Raw genomic sequence first — 19,808 nt, 5'->3', positions numbered from 1 at the left:
GCATGCGGGGGTTGTGGTTGGGCTGGGGCTGATAAGATATTGATTGGTATGTAATCTCGTTTGTCAATTGGTAATATGTCAATTTACTTCTGATAGATTCAAAAAATCGGGAGCCCCAAGATATTAAACAGGTGGGAAGGAGTTCAACAGTCAATGAGTTGACAACAGCGATACCTATGTACTAGCTCGGCAAGTCTATCAGTAAATGTTTTAAAGGTGTGGTGTTGGTACAATAGTCAGTCGGCTTTCGAGTTTCTTGCTCTGCGCAACATGGGCTCCGGGTTCCGTCCAATATATAAATGGATCGTATTCTGTTGTTTCTTTGCGATTTGTCTACTGTTTTTGCCACAGCAAAAGAGCGATGGTCCGTCACCGAAATTTAGAGCACTTCAACCAGTGACAACAATCCTAGACGACTCCGAGGACACGAATGATTCAAATGGCTTTCAAAGCGATGGGACCGATGGGACCGATGTGAGCGATGTAACTGCATTGCCGTTGTACTTTGTGGAGAGCTCAAAATGCAAGATTCCGTATGTGGACCCCTTTGGGGCGGACGCAATGGCCATTTACAAGCCTATGGTGTACGAGCCCTGCTCTAACGACACCGCCCTGGTGACCCCGATCTACGATGTGATCAGACGGCGCTATGTGCTGCACATCAATGAGACTCTTGCCTCCCTGCTGCTCAAATCGAGCGAGATTGAGTACAATTGCTATTACCAGGAGATAAAAGGTAGTTCGTCTGACGGCTACGACAGGTACTATACGTGAAGGGATATTTGGTTTGCCTCGGAACCTAATTCTTGTCTTTAGCGTGGATCGCAAGTACTTCTCCCAGGACTATGTGGTGCCGGTGCATGTTCAGGGCTTGATATTGGGCTGCCATCGGATAGACAATACGTCGCACATCCTGCAGAGCGATGCCTACACGCTCGTCCAGTACAAGGCCCCGCCGCCAGGACTCTTCCTAGAGCCATCGAAGCGGAAGCCGTCCGTCATCATGTTCGGCATCGACAGTCTATCGAGAATCAATCTGAGGCGCACCATGCCCAAAGTATACAACTTTCTCACGCGCAGTGGATGGTACGAGCTTCAGGGATACAACAAGGTGAGTGACTAAGGACCATGGCCGTGACAGCAACTAATTGGCCCTCCAGATAGGCGACAACACGTTTCCCAATCTGATGGCTCTTCTGGCCGGCTATAGTCCCGAGTCGGCCAGGGAAAATGTCTGTGACTGGGAAACCCAAGGCTGTCTGGACCAGATCCCCTTCATCTGGAAATATTTCAGGAACGCCAGCTACCTGACGGCGTTTGCCGAGGACGAGTCTGGGATGAACACCTTCAACTATTTTAAGCCTGGCTTCAAGGAGCAGCCAACGGACTACTACGTCAGGCCTCTCCAGAAGGCAGTCGAGTCGGATTTGGACACATGGAAGTGTGCCGAGTGCTCGATGAGATATTGCATTGGTCGCCGGGAAACGAGCAGTTATGCCTACGATCTGTGCAAGGAGTTCGCCAGGCGGTACGTGGATGAGCGACCCATTTGGGGCCTGTTCTGGTCGAACAGTTTCAGCCATGACAGCTACCGAATGCCATCGAAAATGGAGGACTACGTCCTGCAGTACATGCTGGACTTCGAGGCTGATGGCGTGTTCGAGCAGAGCATTGTGATATTTCTCTCCGATCACGGTACACGCTGGGGGGATTTAATGTACTTGGAAAGTGGCTTTCTGGAGTCGCGACTTCCCTCAATGTTCATCTACCTGCCGCCCTGGTTCCGCGCCCATTACCCCGAATATGCCCAGGCCCTGGAACTGAATCAGCATCGGTTGACCTCCAACTATGATCTGCACAACACTCTGAAGCACATCATAGAGATAGGCGGAGATAGAGATACCGATGGCCGGAAACCGGAGCTGCCCAAGTCCCACGATTGCCCCAAATGTCACTCGGTCTTCTATCCCATGGACGAGCATCGGTCATGCGAAGATGCTGGCATACCGGAGCACTATTGCACCTGTCTGCCCTACAAGAGGCTTTCCGGCGACTGGCCCCTACGCATCGCTCCTAGGGTCATTGACCGCATCAACGAATACCTCAGCGGCAGGAATCTCAGTGCAATTTGTGCCAATTTATCACTGTCTTATGTACACGAAACCGAAATTCTGATCCCCCTCGATCAGAACTTCCACGATGATATGTCGGTCTCCGAGACTGCCGTATATCGCACTATGTTCAAGGTAAAACAGAACAGTGCCGATTTCCGGGCCACAGTCGTCTTCAATAATGTTACAGAAGCTTTGGAGGTCAATGTTACGTCTATAAGTCGCCTCGATTCCTATGAGAACGATGCCACCTGCATCGACGACAAAACCGACAAATTGTACTGCATTTGCCTGAGCAATCTCAAAGAGTAGCCCACATACCTTCTAGGCACATTATTGTTCTACAAGTGTTGTTTCCTGTCGTTAACAAAATAATTAACTAATTGAAAATCAGATATTATCTCATATTTTTATGACTACTAGAACTACAGGAAGGTGACATATGTATATACATATGTACATACATACATATACATCGACTATTTTGATATATAACATGATCAACGCAAGTCGCAAATTTAATAAGTGATTAATTAATGCATTAGCATTGAATTGAAAGCATTACCAAGGAACCTAGCTTGAGCTTTTTTTTATAAACTATTTTTTTTTTACCTAAGCTTAAGTTTTGTCATCCAAATCGAATGACTATATAATTGAGTTACATGCCGTCTTCGGATAAATGTTTGTTTTATAAACAACTCACAGTTTTTTTTGTACCATATACGAGAATTATATTGAAAGGCCTTTTTAAAAAATCTACTATATCTGCCAAAAAAAAAGATGCAAAAATGCTTGTTTAAGTTTACAGTTTTTGTTGAGCTGTATAATGTCTTCTGTATGAATGCTGACGACGTACTGAAGAAATATAAAACATTTTTACCAAGGGGAACGGATAAATATAGACAAAGCCTAATTTGGAGTATTGTATCTGAATTGTATCACAATTACGTTGCCATTAAACAAATGGCAAACAAATCTGTTTTATTTTAACAAATTCCTTTGAAATTCGGATGATTAGTTCAGACAATATACCATGGATCGCAGCAGAATGTGCATCCTTCGTTGAAGAGTTCTTGGCACACAGGCCCATCCGGTGTTGTAGGTGAGGAAAACGAAGCAGATGCCTCAGCGATGGCTAAAGATTGTGCACATCACCTTGATAACGGAATTTATGTCGGGGCCCATAGGTAAACTGATTGCATGTTTCCATTCCTGGTATCGGACAGCCATTGCACCGGTGCAGACTTTCAGAACATCGAATCTTGTGTTGGCTAGCCATCGGACATATAGCCTTCAGTGATTTTACAGTTACTGCAGTTGACAACCCAGAACGCATTTGGTGTCCATAGTATAGACCAGAGAGATAGACTAGAAGTGAGGACAAGACTCCGTTGCCAGTTCATCTTCCGCCATGCAACTGATAATCACTTGAGCTCTGACTGGGAAACAAACTTTGTGTTATCAGCAGATCCTATAGATGCCTTCTCTGGGTACTTCAATAATCATCTATTGTAATTAACTGATTAACTAGCTCCCTGTAGTGCCAGATCAGAGCACAACAATGTTCTGGGGAATACCGTCTACCGTGCGTCATTTAATTCGTCCTACCCCAAGGTTGCCACAGTTCCTCTACATTCACAGAGCCTTGGGATCATACTATCGGTATTATACTATGGCAGCTATATATTGGTCAAATCTTTTTGGGTTATGTAAAAACATATAGATTACCTTAAGAAACAACATAGATTTCCTCACAGTAGCTTCTTTTTTTGTATCGAATATTCCTATGTGGTGGTCGGAGATGCTTTATTCTAAGAATTAAACGCTTTATTTTCCTCCGGCGGCTTTCGCAGCTTTTTAGCCATGTTCCAAACACAGTTACAAACTTCACTTGATTTTCGCAACAAAAGCTTTCACGCTGCCAGGCTTCAGCAAACGACCGTTAATCGTGGGAGTAGTACTATTTCTAGTAATAAAATTAAGTCCTAAGTTTCGGCATGGTAATTCTCTGCAAATGTTTGACACGGCTTTTCCAGTCGGCCGTGAGGTTGCATGTGCGTTGTTGTAGGTGAGGAAAACGAAGCGGGCGCCTGTGGCTTACAATTTTGGATATCCACTTGGGAATGGGATTCTGGTTGTTGTCCAACAGAAACATTGGAATGCCAGCGCGATGAGTATTCGAGCACCCCCAATGCACCTGTGCAGACTCTTAGAGCAGCGAAGTGTCCATCAGATAGCTGTCGGCGTACCCAGTTCTCGTTTCCGCGGTTGGTTGTACCGAGGTGTGGTATCAAAATCAAGGGAAGGTGGCAGAGGGACAGGCCAAGTTGCTTGTGTGGGCCATGTAAATGGTAAAATTCGCTTCAACTTTGACTAAATTGAGCACAACCATCTGTGGTTGCTGGTTTGAAGGCATTTGCAGTACATGTAGGAAAAGGCTTCGCGAATCGAACATACTCTTGCATTTTAAGGAACCTTAGAACCTAACCTAAGGAGCCTTACGCTGGAGATGATAACTCAAACCATCGTGTGTGGCACAAGCCCGATTAGTCTGCTCAGCACGCAATCAGCATCATACTTAATTTCTTGAGTTTAAGAACGAACCTAATGATAACCTACATTTCATGAAATTTCTGAAATCAGTGCATTTATTTGCATATTATTTTCTTTACGTGGGTTCGGTGAACCGAAGGTTCAAGCAGGGCACTGGCACTGACACACGTTTTTTTTTGCATAAAGTTCTATTATAAAACTACAGTAATAACATTGGGGATACGTATTAATAATAATTAATGTTACATTTCTTATACAATATGCAGTATATTTTATGCGCAAGCGCGAGAGTTTGTATCAGAGCCTATGACGGCCACATGCTCTCTCAATTTTTCTGTCTGATTTATTGGTTCATGCGGGAAATGGGAGATCTCTACACGACCTCTTTGAATTTTGCTCGCCTTGTGGGAAAAATATAGAGAGAAAGAGAATAACCACGACAGGCATTCTTGCTCTTTCCTCTACTCTTATGTCTCTGTCTTTCGCTTCTCACTCCTCTCCGCTCCTCTCCGCCAGCAAACGCACACTGCACGACGAAGAGTGTGCGATGTAGAGATAGCATGAGAATGGGTCCCGCTCGTAGATCATCTTCACAGCTTAAGCATAGAGTGACAACTGATGATCGTTCGAGAGATTGTCTACACTCTAGGGATTTTCTTTATCACTCTGATGCCTCATGCGTTATCTTTCTGATGTTTTTCTATAGAGCGCCTACCCAAGCTGAACTGGGGAGCAACAATACGATGACTATGCCTGAAGGAAGAGCAGACTCGTAAAGTATAGTATATGGGATATTCTGATGAACGAAACCTTTATGGGGGCCACATGGCTTGAGAGATGATTTAGTAGACTTATATTTATTTAGGCGTTTCGTATGTGGCCTTTTCCATATTGCATCTTATATTCTACTGCGTATACCTTTTGGTTTCAAGAATCCAACAGATGACAACGTGCGTGTGGCGCCAGCTCAGAAATTGCAACTTTCACCGCACCCCTTCTTCCATTTCTCAGGTCATCGCTGATAGCCGTGCACATGCAGTTCAAGATAGTCCTTGCCCCGGGCCGAGTAGGTGGGCTGCCTCCTCCCACCCTTTCTTATCTGCGGTTATTATCAGGCATCGCCAAGTGGTTTTCCGGCTGTGGTGTTTACTTTGCCGGGGCACGTATAATAACAAAGGGCTTGTCTTTTCATTCTTTTCAAGCTGCATCCAATGAACTTTATGTGGCTTGCATTTTGTCATCAGCACTCATAAAAACCTATCTAAAATTAAATCTAAGGTGCAGCAAAAAAATCAAATAAAAGGTCGCACTTGAAACCACTCGTCTATTCGTCCCAACATTTATTAGTAGGAGGAGCAGGACGGATAACAGCAGACGGTCTAGCGGCCAAGCGAACGGGTAGCAGCAGTCAGTTCCAGGGGGCAAGGCATCTAGATACAGTAGGAGGAAATCTTTGGTGGCCCTACTTGCAGGTCTCAGCTACTAGACAGTTGCAGGCACCGACAGGCATTCACATTGGCAGGGGGAAATAATTTGGCGGCTCGAGATACAGATACACCATCGTCTCATTGTGACTATATGTACATATATCCTGTGTCCTGTCGTACCAAAAAAAGCGAACATCTTGATCTTGTTCAAATTTTTAATTTAGAAGGTTACATTGGCCGTGAACTCCGAGCAATGCCGATCGACGGACTGGCGAATATTTTGACTGTGAATTGAATTGACTGAGAATGCAATACATGTAAGCAATATATAAGTAATAAGGTTACATATGTATGTGTGTGCAATTATGTAAGGAGCGCGTACATGGTAGCGTACATTAAATCTGATTCAAAGTTATTTGTACCGTTGCAGCAGTATGTGAAGCCAGCGACAGCCGTGTTGGGCAAGAATATGGGGCAGGGCACAGGTTCGCAAAATTTTAGAGCACTTGGACGTTCAGTCGCGTATATGTTGTTGTACGTGAGAAAGATGGCCACCAGCTCGTTGGTTGAAGTTCTCACCACCTTGTACATCCACTCAGGCACGGGGTTCTTTGTCTCACCTCCCAGAATCGCGCAATGAGGGACGGGGGGCCGGGCAGTATCCGGCAGGATGAGAGTGCCAACTGCACCCGTCTTGATCCTCAGCGAACCACCGCAGCGGATAATACCGCGCACCCAGCGCTCGATGGCCTCCCAGTTCCCGTCGTTGATGGTCTTGAACTGGGGCACCACATTCACGTACTTGAAGGTGGCGCCCATCTGGTCCTTGTACAGATAATCTGCCGAGGGAGTCAAATGTCCGCGATTGATGACCACATCCCGGCTAAAGGGAACGTATGTCTGGTTTTCGCCGAAGATACGCCTGAAGGCACCGTAAATACTGCTGGGCATGAAGGTACTGGCATCCGCCGGACTCAGGACGTTATCTAGGCTAAACTCGACGTGGGGACGCGTTGGATCTGTGGGATGGGAGAACAGCCTAGCCTGTTAAGTCAATGGAGCTGGGAGAGATCATTGAGTACTCACAAAAGGGTTTGCCGTACACCGTGTGGGTCGTGTAGAGGGCCCTTACATTGGTGCGATCGTAGCAGGCGCGATACAGCTCCAGTCGTCGGTTGTTGATCGTGTAGCCAATGGAGTACATTGTGGCCGGACAGGATTCATCGGTGACGTTTATGGCAGTGGCGGGCATGGGGTTCATGCAACTCATCGGCAGCGGTGGGTTGAAGTTGTTGTCCGGCTGGCAGGTGGTCTGTACGATGTCGTCCGGCTGGCAGATCATGTGGAGCACCTCGCCAGTTTGCACTCTCTGGATCAGCTTCGGCACGTAATTTCCGCTAAGATCACGGTTGGCAAATATCCGATTGGTGCCCTCAATCATGGGCCGCGTCAATGGGCAGTCGGCGTTCGCCTCAAGGACTATCATGTCGAGGAAACAATGTGTCAAATCGAACAGTCCTTAAGAGTTCTTAATGGTACTCACCCAATCCCAGTGCAACGGCGATGCAAACCAGCAGATATTGTAGAACCCGTGAGGCTTTCATTATGATTGTTGAATGCTAGGCTCTGCCTCTGACATTTATACGATCGGATCGGACGAATGTGTTCTATCAATACATGTTCTTATCAGTCTTCTCAGTATCTCAGTAGCAATCGGCTTAAAGCTAGTTTTAATAAATCTCTAATTAGACAAATGTTATGACCTACAATTATGAAACAAATTAATTAAGTAAATAAAATATAATAGAACACCCTGGAAATCCCCAAACATGGCTGTGGTACTAACTATTACGTATACGACACAAACACCTATGACTCAAACTGTTTATAATAAAATTAGACCTTATACATTTATGACGACCCAAAACCTATTTTATTTTGGAGTAATAAAAGATTATTCAAATGTTTGAATACTACTGGACAGATCATTTTGGTTTCTTCAATGGAATATATTATATTTGGGATATTTTCGAGTAAATTTGACAGCTTTCATTCAATGAACTTTCGTTGATCATCAGATGTTGAAAATGGTGGCATTGCAGCAGTAGGTAAAGCCAGCGGCTGCATTGTTGACCAGGGCCATGGGGCAGGGGACGCTAGTGCAAAATCGTGGGGCACTGGGACGGCGTGGAGCATATATGTTGTTGTACGTGAGGAAGACGGCCAGAGGCCGGTTGGTTGAGGTTCGCACCACCTTGTACATCCACTCAGGCACGGGGTTCTTTGTGCCAGCTCCCAGGATCGCGCGATGAGGGACGGGGGGCCGGGCAGTATTCGGCAGGATGAGAGTGCCAACAGCACCCGTCTTGATCCTCAGCGAACCACCTCCGCGGATGCGATTGCGCACCCAGCGCTCGATGGTCTCCCAGTTGCGGTCGTTGATGGTCTTGAACTGGGGCACCACATTCACGTACTTGAAGGTGGCGCACATCTGGTCCCCGTACAGATAATCTGCCGAGGGAGTCAGATGTCCGCGATTGATGACCACATCCCGGTTGTTGGGAATGTATCTCTGGTTGTTGCCGAAGACACGCCTGAAGGCATCGTAAATACTGCGGACAGTGAAGGTCCTGGCATCCGCCGCACTCAGGGCGTTATCTCGGCTGAAATCGGTGCAGGGGCGCGCTGGAACTGTGGGGTGGGAGAACAGCCTAGCCTGTTAAGTCGAAGGAGCTGGGAGAGATCATTGAGTACTCACAGAAGGTTTTGCCGTACACCGTGTGGGTCGTGAAGAGGGCCCTTACATTGGTGCGATCGTAGCAGGCGCGATACAGCTCCAGTCGTCGGTTGTTGATCGTGTACCCAATGGAGTACATTGTACCCCGACAGGATGCATCGGTGACGATTGTTGCAGTGGCGGGCATGGGGTTATTGCAACGCAACGGCAGCGGTCGGGTGAAGTTGGTGTTCTGTTGGCAGGTGGTCTGTACGATGTCGTTCGGCTGGCAGATCATGTGGAGCACCTCGCCAGTTTGCACTCTCTGGACACGTTTCAACGCGTAATTTCCCCTGCGATCGCGGTTGGCAAATATCCGATTGGTGCCCTCAATCATGGCCCGCGACAACGGGCAGTCGGCCTTCGCCTGAAGGACTATCATGTCGAGGAAACAATGTGTCAAATCGCACAGCCCTTAAGAGTTCTTAATGGTACTCACCCAATCCCAGTGCAACGGCGATGCAAACCAGCAGATATCGTAGAACCGGTTGGGCTTCCATGGTGATTGTTGATTGCTAGGCTCTGCCACTGGCATTTATACGACTCTCGGAGCTATCGGGCGGTTCCTACTTTATTGTTACCGGGCCCCGCTCGCGGGCACGTGTCTACATTCAGTCCCAGAAGCAACAGAAGAAACAACAGAACAGACTATTTTTGGCAACACATTCTGACCGCATACATGGATACATGGAGGCCGGGCCTAAAGTGCTGAAGAGGCGTTTTATTATTTTTCATTGTGCTCCGCACTTGATGTGCGGCTAGCCCTAGCCTGGCCCTAAAAATATTTCACACTCGGATATGCACAGTAATTTGTACTTCCATTTTCCGGCTCTGACATTGGCAACATTTCCTTTCCTCTCCTCTCCTCTCCTCTCCTCTCTCTCTCTCTCTCTCTGGGTCAACATGAAAGTGTGTGCACTTCTTTTAGGGTTTCGGTTTCGCTTTCTTACAGCCGCTTTCCGGCAGCCAAATGAAATTTTATTTTCCCGAATATTTAGCCAAAACTATTTCGCTGCATTCTGTGCTCTCACATGCAAATGCACATTGGAAAGCATATTTTTTGTGGCACAGTTGAGTGCGTTGCAAGCCCCAATCCGAGTGGTGCACGTATGGCAAAATCTAAGGAAAGCAGATACAATTGCGGGCATCATAAAAGGTTACTTTACAAATTATCCAAACAACTTATTAGGAAACATGCGATCAAGATTATCGAATATACAAGTTGGATCGATCTAATTTGGTATTCCTTGGTATTCACAATTTTAGCTACGATCTACGGAGAGCAAATATTACAGAACATTCTAAAATTTCGTATTACAGGCATAAATTCTATTCAATTCTATTCGTGGCGCTCGCATCGCTCCCCAGAGAGAGTGGGAGGATATAAGGATAGGCTTTTTAGTATTCGATAATCTTTAGAACATACTTCAAAGATATATGAAACCTTAGAAAATCTCGTGTACCGGCAATGTCCTTCAATTTTATCACATTGCTGCGCTCTTCATTTCGAAAGCTTCACTATTATCTTAACCGCAACTGTATATCAGCCTTTACATTTATTCGAGTACATATATTTACGATGTACTGCTGCACTTAATGGGCATGTAAATTCTCAATGGAAGGCACTCCTTGAGCTGTGGTTGACCCAACCCGAATTCACTCTGATGTACCTGTTCGAGTCCTGTTTCTAGATCACATAATGGCACAATTATGCCAGAATCAGAACCAGAATCATCGGAATCGCCAGGGCCAGTGACAGTAACAGAGCCAGACAGTGACTGAATGATTGTCTTCTAATGTCTGCCATTGTCTGGCCATTGTAGTATTTGTCGTTGGATCTAAGTGGCCATGGATTTTAATGTGCATTTTGTGAAATGTTTAATGCGCGGCAAAGTATTCTAGGCTTTTGTCTGCCTTCCGCTCGTAGAATGGTCCTGTCCTGATGGAGGCGTAACGCAATTTCCGCAACTTACGAGCAATTTGGCGCTATTTGGGCACTTTTAATGTATGCTCACAGAAGCGAACCAAATTATGCCATATAAAATTTGCGACTCGAATCGTATGGTGTGGTGCGGTGTGGTGTGGTTCTGTGTTTAGGGAATGTAATGGTCAATAAAAATAAAAGGGGCAAAAGCGGCGAAATCAACAAGCCGACCACAAACCGAAACATAAATTAAATTGTGCCGCACTGCAGACGGTTGATGGTGATGTCGGAGACGGGGTTCCCGATGGGATAGACTCATAGATAGGGCGGTGAATGGGTGTAAGTATGGGTGATGGCTGATGGGCTGCAAGTGCTGGGCCCCATTTACAATGCCATTGAGTTGCGTGTTTACAGCACAATTACAACTGTTAGATTTTATGAGAGCCCAGCTCATGTCCGGGCTGCTAAATTTATGCTGCACTTTTATGAGCTCCCAGTGGCCCCCCAGACACCCAACCCCTTGCTCCGCTTCGACTTCACTTCCTTGGGTATTCCATCAGTTCCACACGCACAAAACAATTTCGCAGGCGTGTGTATTTAAAAGCAGCACAGCCATGCCCCTCTGAATAATTTATTTAATGTCTACTTTTAGGCGCAGCCCACAACACGGCCAAAAGGCAAAATCGCCACGGGCTTGGGCTTTATTGCACTCGCACGCATTGAAAAGTGGCACACTCCCCCACAGACCCCACAGCCCCCCACAGCCTCCACCGCCCCCACAATCGCAGCTTGAATTTAAATGGCCCAAAAGCGAAATGGGGGGTTGGTTGTCGGCAATTTATGAGAAGCCACCGAATGACCATTAAAACTGGCAGCAAGAGTCAATTTTGAATGAGGCATGAATGAATCCAAAGCGTTTAGTTGCTTTTTGAACTGCCACGCGAACTTTTACGATTTATGAAAATTGATTTGCGGCATTCAGTCGTAAGAACATATATTTAATTCGAATTTAAGCGAAGAGGATAATCAAATGAAGTGCACAGGAAGCGATGGTCAACAAAATGTAGAATCGAGTCCGGAAAATATACGGTCTTTCCTCCTTTCTTACTGGGTAACGTGTATAAAAGTACATTCCCGCTCGTTTCATTCCAAATTTGTATCTCAATCTAGTTGGTTTATCTTTGGTCTATCATACAAAAAGAAATACCTCTGAAAAAGATTTCAGGCAATAGCCAAAACTCCTTTTGTTGCTCTATCGCTATATTTTTCATATGGTTGGTTCTTTAAGTAAGTATTTGGGATTGTCCATCAGTTAGGGATTAAAAGTGGCTGGGTTGCAACAGAAGGTGAAGCCATCTGCGGCAGTGCCTCCCAATTGCAGGGGACAATTGACGACCTGACAGAAGGCGGGTGCTGCGGGTCGCTGTCGGGCGTAGATGTTGTTGTAGGTGAGGAAAGCCACTATGGGCCGATTATTGGAGTCGCGGACGATCTTGTACATCCAGAGAGGCACCGGATTGCGGTTGCCGCTCAGGAAGACCTGCCTCTGACCGCTGGCAGCGGGCAGCGTGAGGATGCCGTTGGCACCTGTCCGCACATTCACGAACTGATTGCCCCGCACCGAGCTGCGCACCCAGCGCTCGATGGCCTCCCAGTTGCGATCGTTGATGGTCAGGAACTGTGGCACCACGTTCACGTACTTGAAGGTGGCGCACATCTGATCGCCGAAGAGGAAGTCCGCGGAGGCGGCTAGGTGGCCGCGGTTGATGATCACGTCCCGATTGTTGGGTATGAAGTTCTGGTTGTTGCCGAAGAGGCGCCGGAAGGTGGCATGAATGTTGCGCACCGTGTAGCTGGCCTCGTCCGCCCCCGAGATGACCCCATCGGAGCTGAATCGCACACAAGGGCGTGTGGCATCTGCAGGATTCGTTTTGAGCAACGTTAGATCAGAGTCTGGTTGTTCTCTTGTTTCTCTACTCACAGAAAGGCTTGGCATAAACCTGATGCTCCACCCAGAGGGTTCGCACGGCCCTCCTGTCGAAGCAGCTTCGGTAGAGCTCCAGGAACTGACCCCTGCCAATGTTATAGCCCACACGGAACATGGAGGCTCTGCAGCGGCGATCTGTCACCGGGATTGTCACTGTCACTGGCGGCCTCTGGCATGTCATTGGTAATGGGGGCACAAATGATGGCCTCTGGCCCCGCTGGCAAGTCACCGGCCGAACATCCCTCGGGCTGCACCACAGCTGGAGCGATTCTCCCACAGCGGAGCTGGCCGTCCGCTTCAGCATCAGCTGGCGATTGCGAAGACGAACCATGACAATGCGATTCGTTCCCTCGACGATGGGCCTGGTGAAGGGGCACTGGCTCTGAGCTGTGTGGGGCAGAAACCCTCTCAGTGTTTAACTCAGGTTGGGTTGTAAATATTTGTGCGCTTACCCAAGGCGCAGAGGGCCAGCAATGGTAGAAGACGTTTCAGCATATCCAAAACTCTCAGCGTCGCTGCAGTCCTTAGTCTTCGGGCCTATTTATAGCGATCTCGGGCCAAGGCTGTGGCTATACCCAGCGTTTGTACAGCTGTTTCCCCACTAAATGGGGCTCTTTTGTTGTAGCTTTTGAATGGTTTCCCGTATAGGTGTTCTGACTGGCGTGTGCGACCCACTAGCCTTTAAATGATTGCAGGCTTACATAAAGAGTACACAAAAAATGGACTCTAATGAACTTTCATTCATGTTCTGCCCGAGTGCAGCTTGCTTAACAACTCAATTTTGGGTTTAATTACATTCAATTTCGGGCGAGGAAAAGCCCCCAAAACATGCTGTAGTAGTGGCTGTAGCTCCCCCTGTGGAATAATGTCAACTTTTGTGCATCTGTTGCCGTGTACTCGTATACGTATCCGCATTTGCAGAGCAAATGAAATTAGTTATTGGCCCGATGCCACAGCCCGACCAAACCGAATCACTCTTCATTTGGCATTTGGCATTTGCCCTCTGCCCCATGATTTCATTATCATTGTTTGCTCCTCAAATAACATTAGTTCGGGCTTTGGGTTGGTTTTAGCATTGATTTTGGCCATGTTGCGGCTGCTGATGGTCGTGTTGTGTGCTGTGCTTCCTGCCCCTAGTCGATTACAGATTACAGACGGTTGAGGTGACTTTTTGGCTTTCTGTGGGGGCAAAGGGAAAGGTGCAATAAAAAGTGTGCCACGTAAAGTATATATTTCTGGGCTCCACTGTTGTTCCATTGTGGTCTCGTCGAATATTTCATAAATTTATATTTGCCTGCTAAATCCCTTAACGACTGTAAGCGTTTGCCCGTTTATATGGCATACAAAATGGCGGCACAACTAATACATGCGCATATATAACACCGACTTAGGGCTCAAGTCTCAAGGCTAAAGGCGAAACGTGCAAACTTTGCATGTGAGCGAGTCGGGAAGCCGGTATCCTGCTCCTGCTCTCGATATCGGAATCTGTGTGCGAGTGTGGACGGCGAAAGGAGAGCCAGAGACATTTGACTTTTACGCGCAATTGAGCTTCAGAACTCGGGATCCGGAATAGTTGCGCAAACTGTAGCTGGAGTAGCTCTTAGCTGCAGACCTAGGACTGCCAGATACGGCGCACTCAAGCCGCAATACATCCCACACCCACTGCCATCGCCACTGCCATTGCCTTTGCCGTTGCTTATAAATATTTATAACAGCCCACTCGACACTCACTAAATTATTAAGTTAATGTGTCGCGCTATTCAAAAAAGGTACCAGCCCGAGCCCTTCCCGGCTTGGGGAGCAATAAAATTGCTAAGCTCCGCCCCGCACCCGCCATCTCCGGTTGAGCAAGGATGAAATGTGGCCAACACTTTGACAATTTCACGCGGCTTAGACAGCGGCCAAAGCCATTAGGAACATGAGACGTGTTCAAGCGTGTTTTGATGTGTCTGTCTCTGGGTTGTTGCAACTATTAATAAGCATGTTAATGTTGCGCGAAATGATCAGCGAAATGGGAAAAGTTTTCCATGCCCCGGAACTTGGCCCACGACCTGGGCCTAGGACTTGTACTAAATGGTTCCCCGTTTCGAGCTGCAATTATAAGGCCACCGGGCGACATATGAGCGATGGAAAGTTGGGCAACTTTGAGACCATAAATCAGAGATGGGTCTTAAGTGGGGCACTCTGAAATATGGCCGGCAATCTCGGTGGAGACTTATGAAGTTTGCAGATATCAGGGATCAGAGATGTCTGCCTGCGGTGGCATTTGGAAGTGTGTTCTGCTCGCCATGCCTTGCTTTTATGTCCCGAATGTGTCATGGGTCGTATACGTTATATTGCATATTTTCAGCATTTGTTTGGCCATTGTTCGGCTCCTCGGCTGCTCGACTGCTCGGCTCTTTGGCTCCTCATGTAGACGATATGAGCATGAATTTCGGACCCCAATTGCGGTCAACGGCAGGTGCAATGCTGCAAGCCACTCCACGCCAGCTCTCTCTTCCGCAGCTTGACGTTTATTAAATTTTTCCACAACCACGCAGAGGATGGTCGAGCAGGAAACGGAAACTGGTAGAGGGGAAGTGGGGAGGGAAGTGCACTTTATGCTTCACTGCGTGGCAGCCTTAAACTCCTTAACAGCGAGAGTCTTTAAGAGGAGCCTCTACCTCTTATATTGACTCTGGCCGCTTGAGTAAACATTTTCCATGTATTTTACTTCATTTTACTGTTTTCCACTCCGTTCGCTTTCCGCTCTCAGCTCTCACTCTCCTTCTCTCTCTCTGTCTTTATTTGATTCACTTCTTTTTCTTTTTTTTTTGGTTGGGATGGGGAATATCATCATTAGGACTACACATGCGACGACGTTCAAAGCGAAACGGCTCCATTACATTACAGTTTGCATGGCCCCAATTTTTGGGGCAATTATTTGCTTTGTAGACTGCCAAAAAGGCTACCACCACCAGCAGGCGGGACAGACACGGCCACGGCTGCTGTTCAGGCACGCTTCTTCTCAGCAGCTCATCCGCCAGCCGCCTGCCGCCGCCTGTCGCTTGCCGCTTTTACACAATTTCCTTCCGCTTTGCTTTCTCTGTGAAAGTATTACGATGATTTGCATAATTTTAGCGCACCTACAGCAGCCGCAAAATGAGGCCTAAACCACGAGGGGGCTGGGAGGAGTGAGGGTGAAGAAAGGATCCTTGCCACTTGCCAAGTGAATCCTCCAGCGCATCCTTGTGAGCCCTCTTTCTGGTCGCTTTTTTTCTTGCCTGTTTTTTCGGCTCTTCTTTATCTGCTTTGCCTTTACGGGCCTTTGTTGAGGTGTGGGGAGCAGAGGCACAGGCAGAGAAGGTGGTTTCGGGTAGTTCTAGGGTGCTTGTGGAGGAGGGTGGCTGTGGGTGGTGTTGTAGCCTACATTTTTGTAACTGATGTGCTGCGTTGGCTCTCTGCTTTGAATCCGCTTCTTATCTTTGTGCCTGATCGAAATTGCTTTTGTGTGGTTGCTGGTTGCCCTTACCCGCCCCTCTCCCGCCCCTCTTCCGCCCCCCTCCTGTTGCTGTATCTGTTCTTGCTGTTGCTATTTTAATTTCAGTCATGTGTGCAGCCGCCTTTGCCTCATGCCTCATGCCCCATGCCCCATGCCCCCGTGACCCACCGAAAATTCTTTCTAGGCACTTTTGCAATTTTCTGCCTGTTTTGGGTTAGATATTCATATCAGCCCTATACATATTATGGCCATTTTCCGCTATAACTGTTACTGATTGCCGCTTTGTGGCATGCCACAGCCACAACGTTTTTATCATCCTCCACTCGACTCCCACCTCTCGATTTTTGAGCACCAATTGAAATGCAAATTGGTTTTTGCCTAGAATGATTTGAAAATAATTCAGTTGGTTAGCATTTTTTGCTCTCATTTTTTCCTGGGGAGGAATGGCAGAGGGGGGAGCATTCAAACTAATCTGATTTACTAGCGATAATATCTGGCTTTAAATTTATGCATTTCATATTAGAATCTGGTTTTGAGGTCAATCAAATGGAAGCAAACTCTTTGAGACTTGAAAATTTGATCGATCTATGTACCTAAAAAATAGCTACACAAAAACTAGAGGCAGAGGCAGAGTATTTGTTGCAAGTCATTTTGGGCTCAAGGCCAGTGGAAATTGTTGCCACATTTATTATCGTTTCGGACACATACTAGATACATACATATATAAAGCGTTTTAGCGCTTGTCGCTGCCACATGGCGCTTCCATTTCCTTGTTCATTTTCATTTGCAAATATTTATTTGTACATTTCCTCTTTGCACTATTTACCCACTTCCGCTGCACACACAGACACAGATACACCGAGTGGCCGGTGGGGTGGGGGCCGGTAAAAGGGCTTTCATTTTCACTTTCCACAAAACTTACAGCAGTCCAACCAACACACTCACGAATGGCTGACCCAGACTCGAATGCAGCTGAGTGCAAATGCGACTGCGACGTTTTAGTTTTAGCTTTCATTTCAGTTTCGGTTTCGGTTTAGGTTTAGGTTCGGTTCCTGCAATTTGCTAAAACCCTGCCCTGCCCTCAGGCGATATATAAAGTAAGCCAAAACCCAAACCGCTCGCCGCCCAAGCAGCCTCCATAAGATTCGAGTGGCGCTCACCACGTGACTTCTGGTGATGCATCTGGCTTTTCCTCTAGAAATAATCAGTGGCAATGATTGGCGGGAAAATATAAAATGGAAAATGGTACGAGGATTGAGGACTATCCGCTTGGATGCGTCCCATCTGCCAATTGATTAATTGTCTTAAAAAGTCTTGAGCCAGCCATCTGTCGAATTAAAGCCGGCACAGATTTCCTGTTTTAAAAGGAGGCAGTGATTCTCCCTGTGCCTGTGCCCCATGTCCATGGCAGGGTTCACGTGGGAAATCAGTGCAACGGTGTGTGCCCTGTGCCTGCCTGGGGCTCCGGCTCCGGCTCTGGCTCCGGCTCAACCTGGCTCGGGATACCATTGCCGCTGCTGACGTGCACATCATAAATTCTTAATGGTCATACACGCATCCTTGGATGGCATTCGGTTTCAACTGCAGCTGCAGCTGCATCGGCAGAGGCTGCAGTGCAATGCGGAATCCAATTCGAATTGCTTGCAATCACAGCGGATGTCAGGAATCACATCGAGACAACTTCATGTGCATTGCGTGTCTGTTAAATTAATAAATAATTGTTCGTTCAATCTGCCTCTCGCTGTATTTTTCGCATCCATTTTTACGCTGCAAACAATATCACTTTATTCGTTGGTTTCCTATGCGGGATTTACGCGCACACCTGTCCGCAGTTGATCCAGATTAATGGCCTATTTGGACGTTATCCTGCCGCTCACCGATGCCTTTCTTTTGTTTAATGATAAGCATTGCCCGAAAATCCCTGACACTGACAAGCTAATTAATAAATTATTTTGCAAGCAAATTAATTAGATTGTGGCCGGTGGTGAAAAGGCAAGTGAATGGTCATGCTGTGGCCAGTAAATGTCTGTGGAAAGTCGGCAAATGTTTATTCAATTTGTACGAGTTGGCTACTCGTTGGCGGCTTTCGAGCTCAAATTGCGACGACACTGATTGATGTGCGGTATTTTGGTGGTATTTTACAATTGAGTAGCTCCTTTCTGCTGTCTGTTCTCTCCATACATATGTCTTTGCAGGACATAGGGTTATGCCTGTGACCCAGCCTTGGCCCGGCTTTGCTTGGCTTTTGTCTGGACACGCGCCTGCCTCGTCTGTCATCATTAAAATAATTTATCATCTCTGGATCTAATGTGTTGTTGCTCTTCATTGTTCTTTTTCCAGGCTTCTTTACTCGCAAAAATATTTTAATTAAAGGAAAGTAATTATTGGCCAATGCCTTTCTTGCATGCTCCGAAAATGCTAAAGCTTTTCAGTTAATTAAAATAGTATTTTTTTGTTGTTGTTTTTATTATTATTACTATTGGGGGAAATGGGAAAGTAGTTGTAGAGTTTTACGACAGTCGCGTAAAATATGAATTCCGTCTGCTTTCAATTGCAAAAGCAGAACAAAAGGGAAAACAAAGCAATTTCTGTTTAAATATCGTTTATTACTTTGTGCTCAACCATTAATTAAGGACAAATGCTGGGCGATTATTGCGTGTTGTGCCGCACCCGCACCCGGGCCCGGACCCGCACCCGTGACCTCCTCCGACCTGTCGCACCCCTTCCGTGGCGTCTCCTTGTGGCATCTTGGCGATGGGGAGCCTGAATGCGGAGACAATTAATTGTTGCGCTGTGTATTCAGTTCGCGCTTTCAACATTTCATCTGCAGTTGTCAGTTACTTTTGTCGTAAGCCGCACTCCGACCCTACCCTACCCAACTCCCCGTGCTGCCACCCACTGCAGCACGCTTATGATAAATGAGTTGTTTTTATAATGCGGTGGCGACCTGCCCTGCCGCCTTTGTGTGTGCACCGAGAGCATTTAATCCTTTGGGCTTTCAGGCATTTCAAGCGGCTCGGCCCATTCATTTAGTTTCCATTCCCCAATGCAGGGCCACTTGGCGAACATTGGGGGCATAATGAGCACCCGGACACGGCACGGACATCCACGGGATCCAGACTCTGGCTGACCCTTCCTTCCTCGTTCCTCGTCCCTCCTTCGTCCACCCAGCGGGAAAAGTTCGCTTGGACACAAGTTCGCGGCACGGCAGAAAGTTGCAGCGTGCATGTGCCGGCCACATTCAGAGAAGAGAAAAGTTTACCACTTCGGCTTTGCCAGCATGGGAGCACCCCAGCACTCCAGCACCTGCGTCCCGTCCCCCACGGAATTTATATTTATAATACCGAGAATACTGCGAGGCGAGTGCTGGGAATTCAGGTTGTTATAAAGCGCTTCAACACTGCCGTATTCTTGGCCAATTAATGTGTCAAGGGCCACCCTTGCGATGATGCGATGAACGCGATGATGGGTGCGGTCCGTTGGCAGGCTGATTGGTAAGGTCAGGGCTGGGCTGGACTGGGCTGGACCGGGCTTATTTATAGTCAGATC

At 47.1% G+C, this 19,808-nt stretch overlaps 4 protein-coding genes across 4 annotated transcripts; 1 reads left to right on the top strand and 3 right to left on the bottom strand.

Annotated features, from left to right (window-relative positions):
• Positions 1-302: 302 nt before the first annotated feature.
• On the top strand, positions 303-2,663 carry LOC113567331. Its single transcript, XM_026994785.1, has 3 exons — positions 303-761; positions 817-1,111; positions 1,161-2,663. The coding sequence occupies exons 1-3, from the start codon at positions 562-564 to the stop codon at positions 2,421-2,423; spliced, it is 1,758 nt and encodes a 585-aa protein (XP_026850586.1). The 5' UTR covers positions 303-561; the 3' UTR covers positions 2,424-2,663.
• Positions 2,664-6,288: 3,625 nt separating this feature from the next.
• On the bottom strand, positions 6,289-9,315 carry LOC6595262. The gene is made up of 3 exons (XM_002020042.2): positions 9,307-9,315; positions 7,178-7,570; positions 6,289-7,110 (listed from the first exon to the last, which is right to left on the bottom strand). Exons 2-3 carry the CDS (start codon positions 7,530-7,532, stop codon positions 6,455-6,457), a joined length of 1,011 nt encoding a protein of 336 aa, XP_002020078.2. The 5' UTR covers positions 7,533-7,570; positions 9,307-9,315; the 3' UTR covers positions 6,289-6,454.
• Positions 8,166-9,249, bottom strand: LOC6595263. The gene is made up of 2 exons (XM_026995329.1): positions 8,850-9,249; positions 8,166-8,782 (listed from the first exon to the last, which is right to left on the bottom strand). Exons 1-2 carry the CDS (start codon positions 9,247-9,249, stop codon positions 8,166-8,168), a joined length of 1,017 nt encoding a protein of 338 aa, XP_026851130.1.
• Positions 9,316-12,043: 2,728 nt separating the features above from the next.
• On the bottom strand, positions 12,044-13,279 carry LOC6595264. Its single transcript, XM_026995276.1, has 3 exons — positions 13,231-13,279; positions 12,773-13,165; positions 12,044-12,708 (listed from the first exon to the last, which is right to left on the bottom strand). The coding sequence occupies exons 1-3, from the start codon at positions 13,271-13,273 to the stop codon at positions 12,104-12,106; spliced, it is 1,041 nt and encodes a 346-aa protein (XP_026851077.1). The 5' UTR covers positions 13,274-13,279; the 3' UTR covers positions 12,044-12,103.
• Positions 13,280-19,808: the final 6,529 nt, after the last annotated feature.

Source organism: Drosophila persimilis, unplaced genomic scaffold, assembly GCF_003286085.1.
Source record: "Drosophila persimilis strain 14011-0111.01,24,50 unplaced genomic scaffold, DperRS2 tig00000000-arrow-pilon, whole genome shotgun sequence".
Lineage (NCBI taxonomy): Eukaryota > Metazoa > Arthropoda > Insecta > Diptera > Drosophilidae > Drosophila > Drosophila persimilis.
This window is presented reverse-complemented; position numbering and strand designations above follow the sequence as displayed.

Bases quoted from the DNA above. Each gene is read 5' to 3' on its own strand.
- LOC113567331 (XM_026994785.1), top strand. From the start codon at position 562: ATGGCCATTTACAAGCCTATGGTGTACGAGCCCTGCTCTAACGACACC. The intron at 762-816 runs GTACTATACGTG...TCTTGTCTTTAG, and splicing joins TCGTCTGACGGCTACGACAG to CGTGGATCGCAAGTACTTCT. The intron at 1,112-1,160 runs GTGAGTGACTAA...TTGGCCCTCCAG, and splicing joins AGCTTCAGGGATACAACAAG to ATAGGCGACAACACGTTTCC.
- LOC6595262 (XM_002020042.2), bottom strand. From the start codon at position 7,532: ATGATTGAGGGCACCAATCGGATATTTGCCAACCGTGATCTTAGCGGA. The intron at 7,111-7,177 runs GTGAGTACTCAA...CCCATCCCACAG, and splicing joins GGTGTACGGCAAACCCTTTT to ATCCAACGCGTCCCCACGTC.
- LOC6595263 (XM_026995329.1), bottom strand. From the start codon at position 9,249: ATGATAGTCCTTCAGGCGAAGGCCGACTGCCCGTTGTCGCGGGCCATG. The intron at 8,783-8,849 runs GTGAGTACTCAA...CCCACCCCACAG, and splicing joins GGTGTACGGCAAAACCTTCT to TTCCAGCGCGCCCCTGCACC.
- LOC6595264 (XM_026995276.1), bottom strand. From the start codon at position 13,273: ATGCTGAAACGTCTTCTACCATTGCTGGCCCTCTGCGCCTTGG. The intron at 13,166-13,230 runs GTAAGCGCACAA...TGCCCCACACAG, and splicing joins GCTGGCCCTCTGCGCCTTGG to CTCAGAGCCAGTGCCCCTTC. The intron at 12,709-12,772 runs GTGAGTAGAGAA...CGAATCCTGCAG, and splicing joins GGTTTATGCCAAGCCTTTCT to ATGCCACACGCCCTTGTGTG.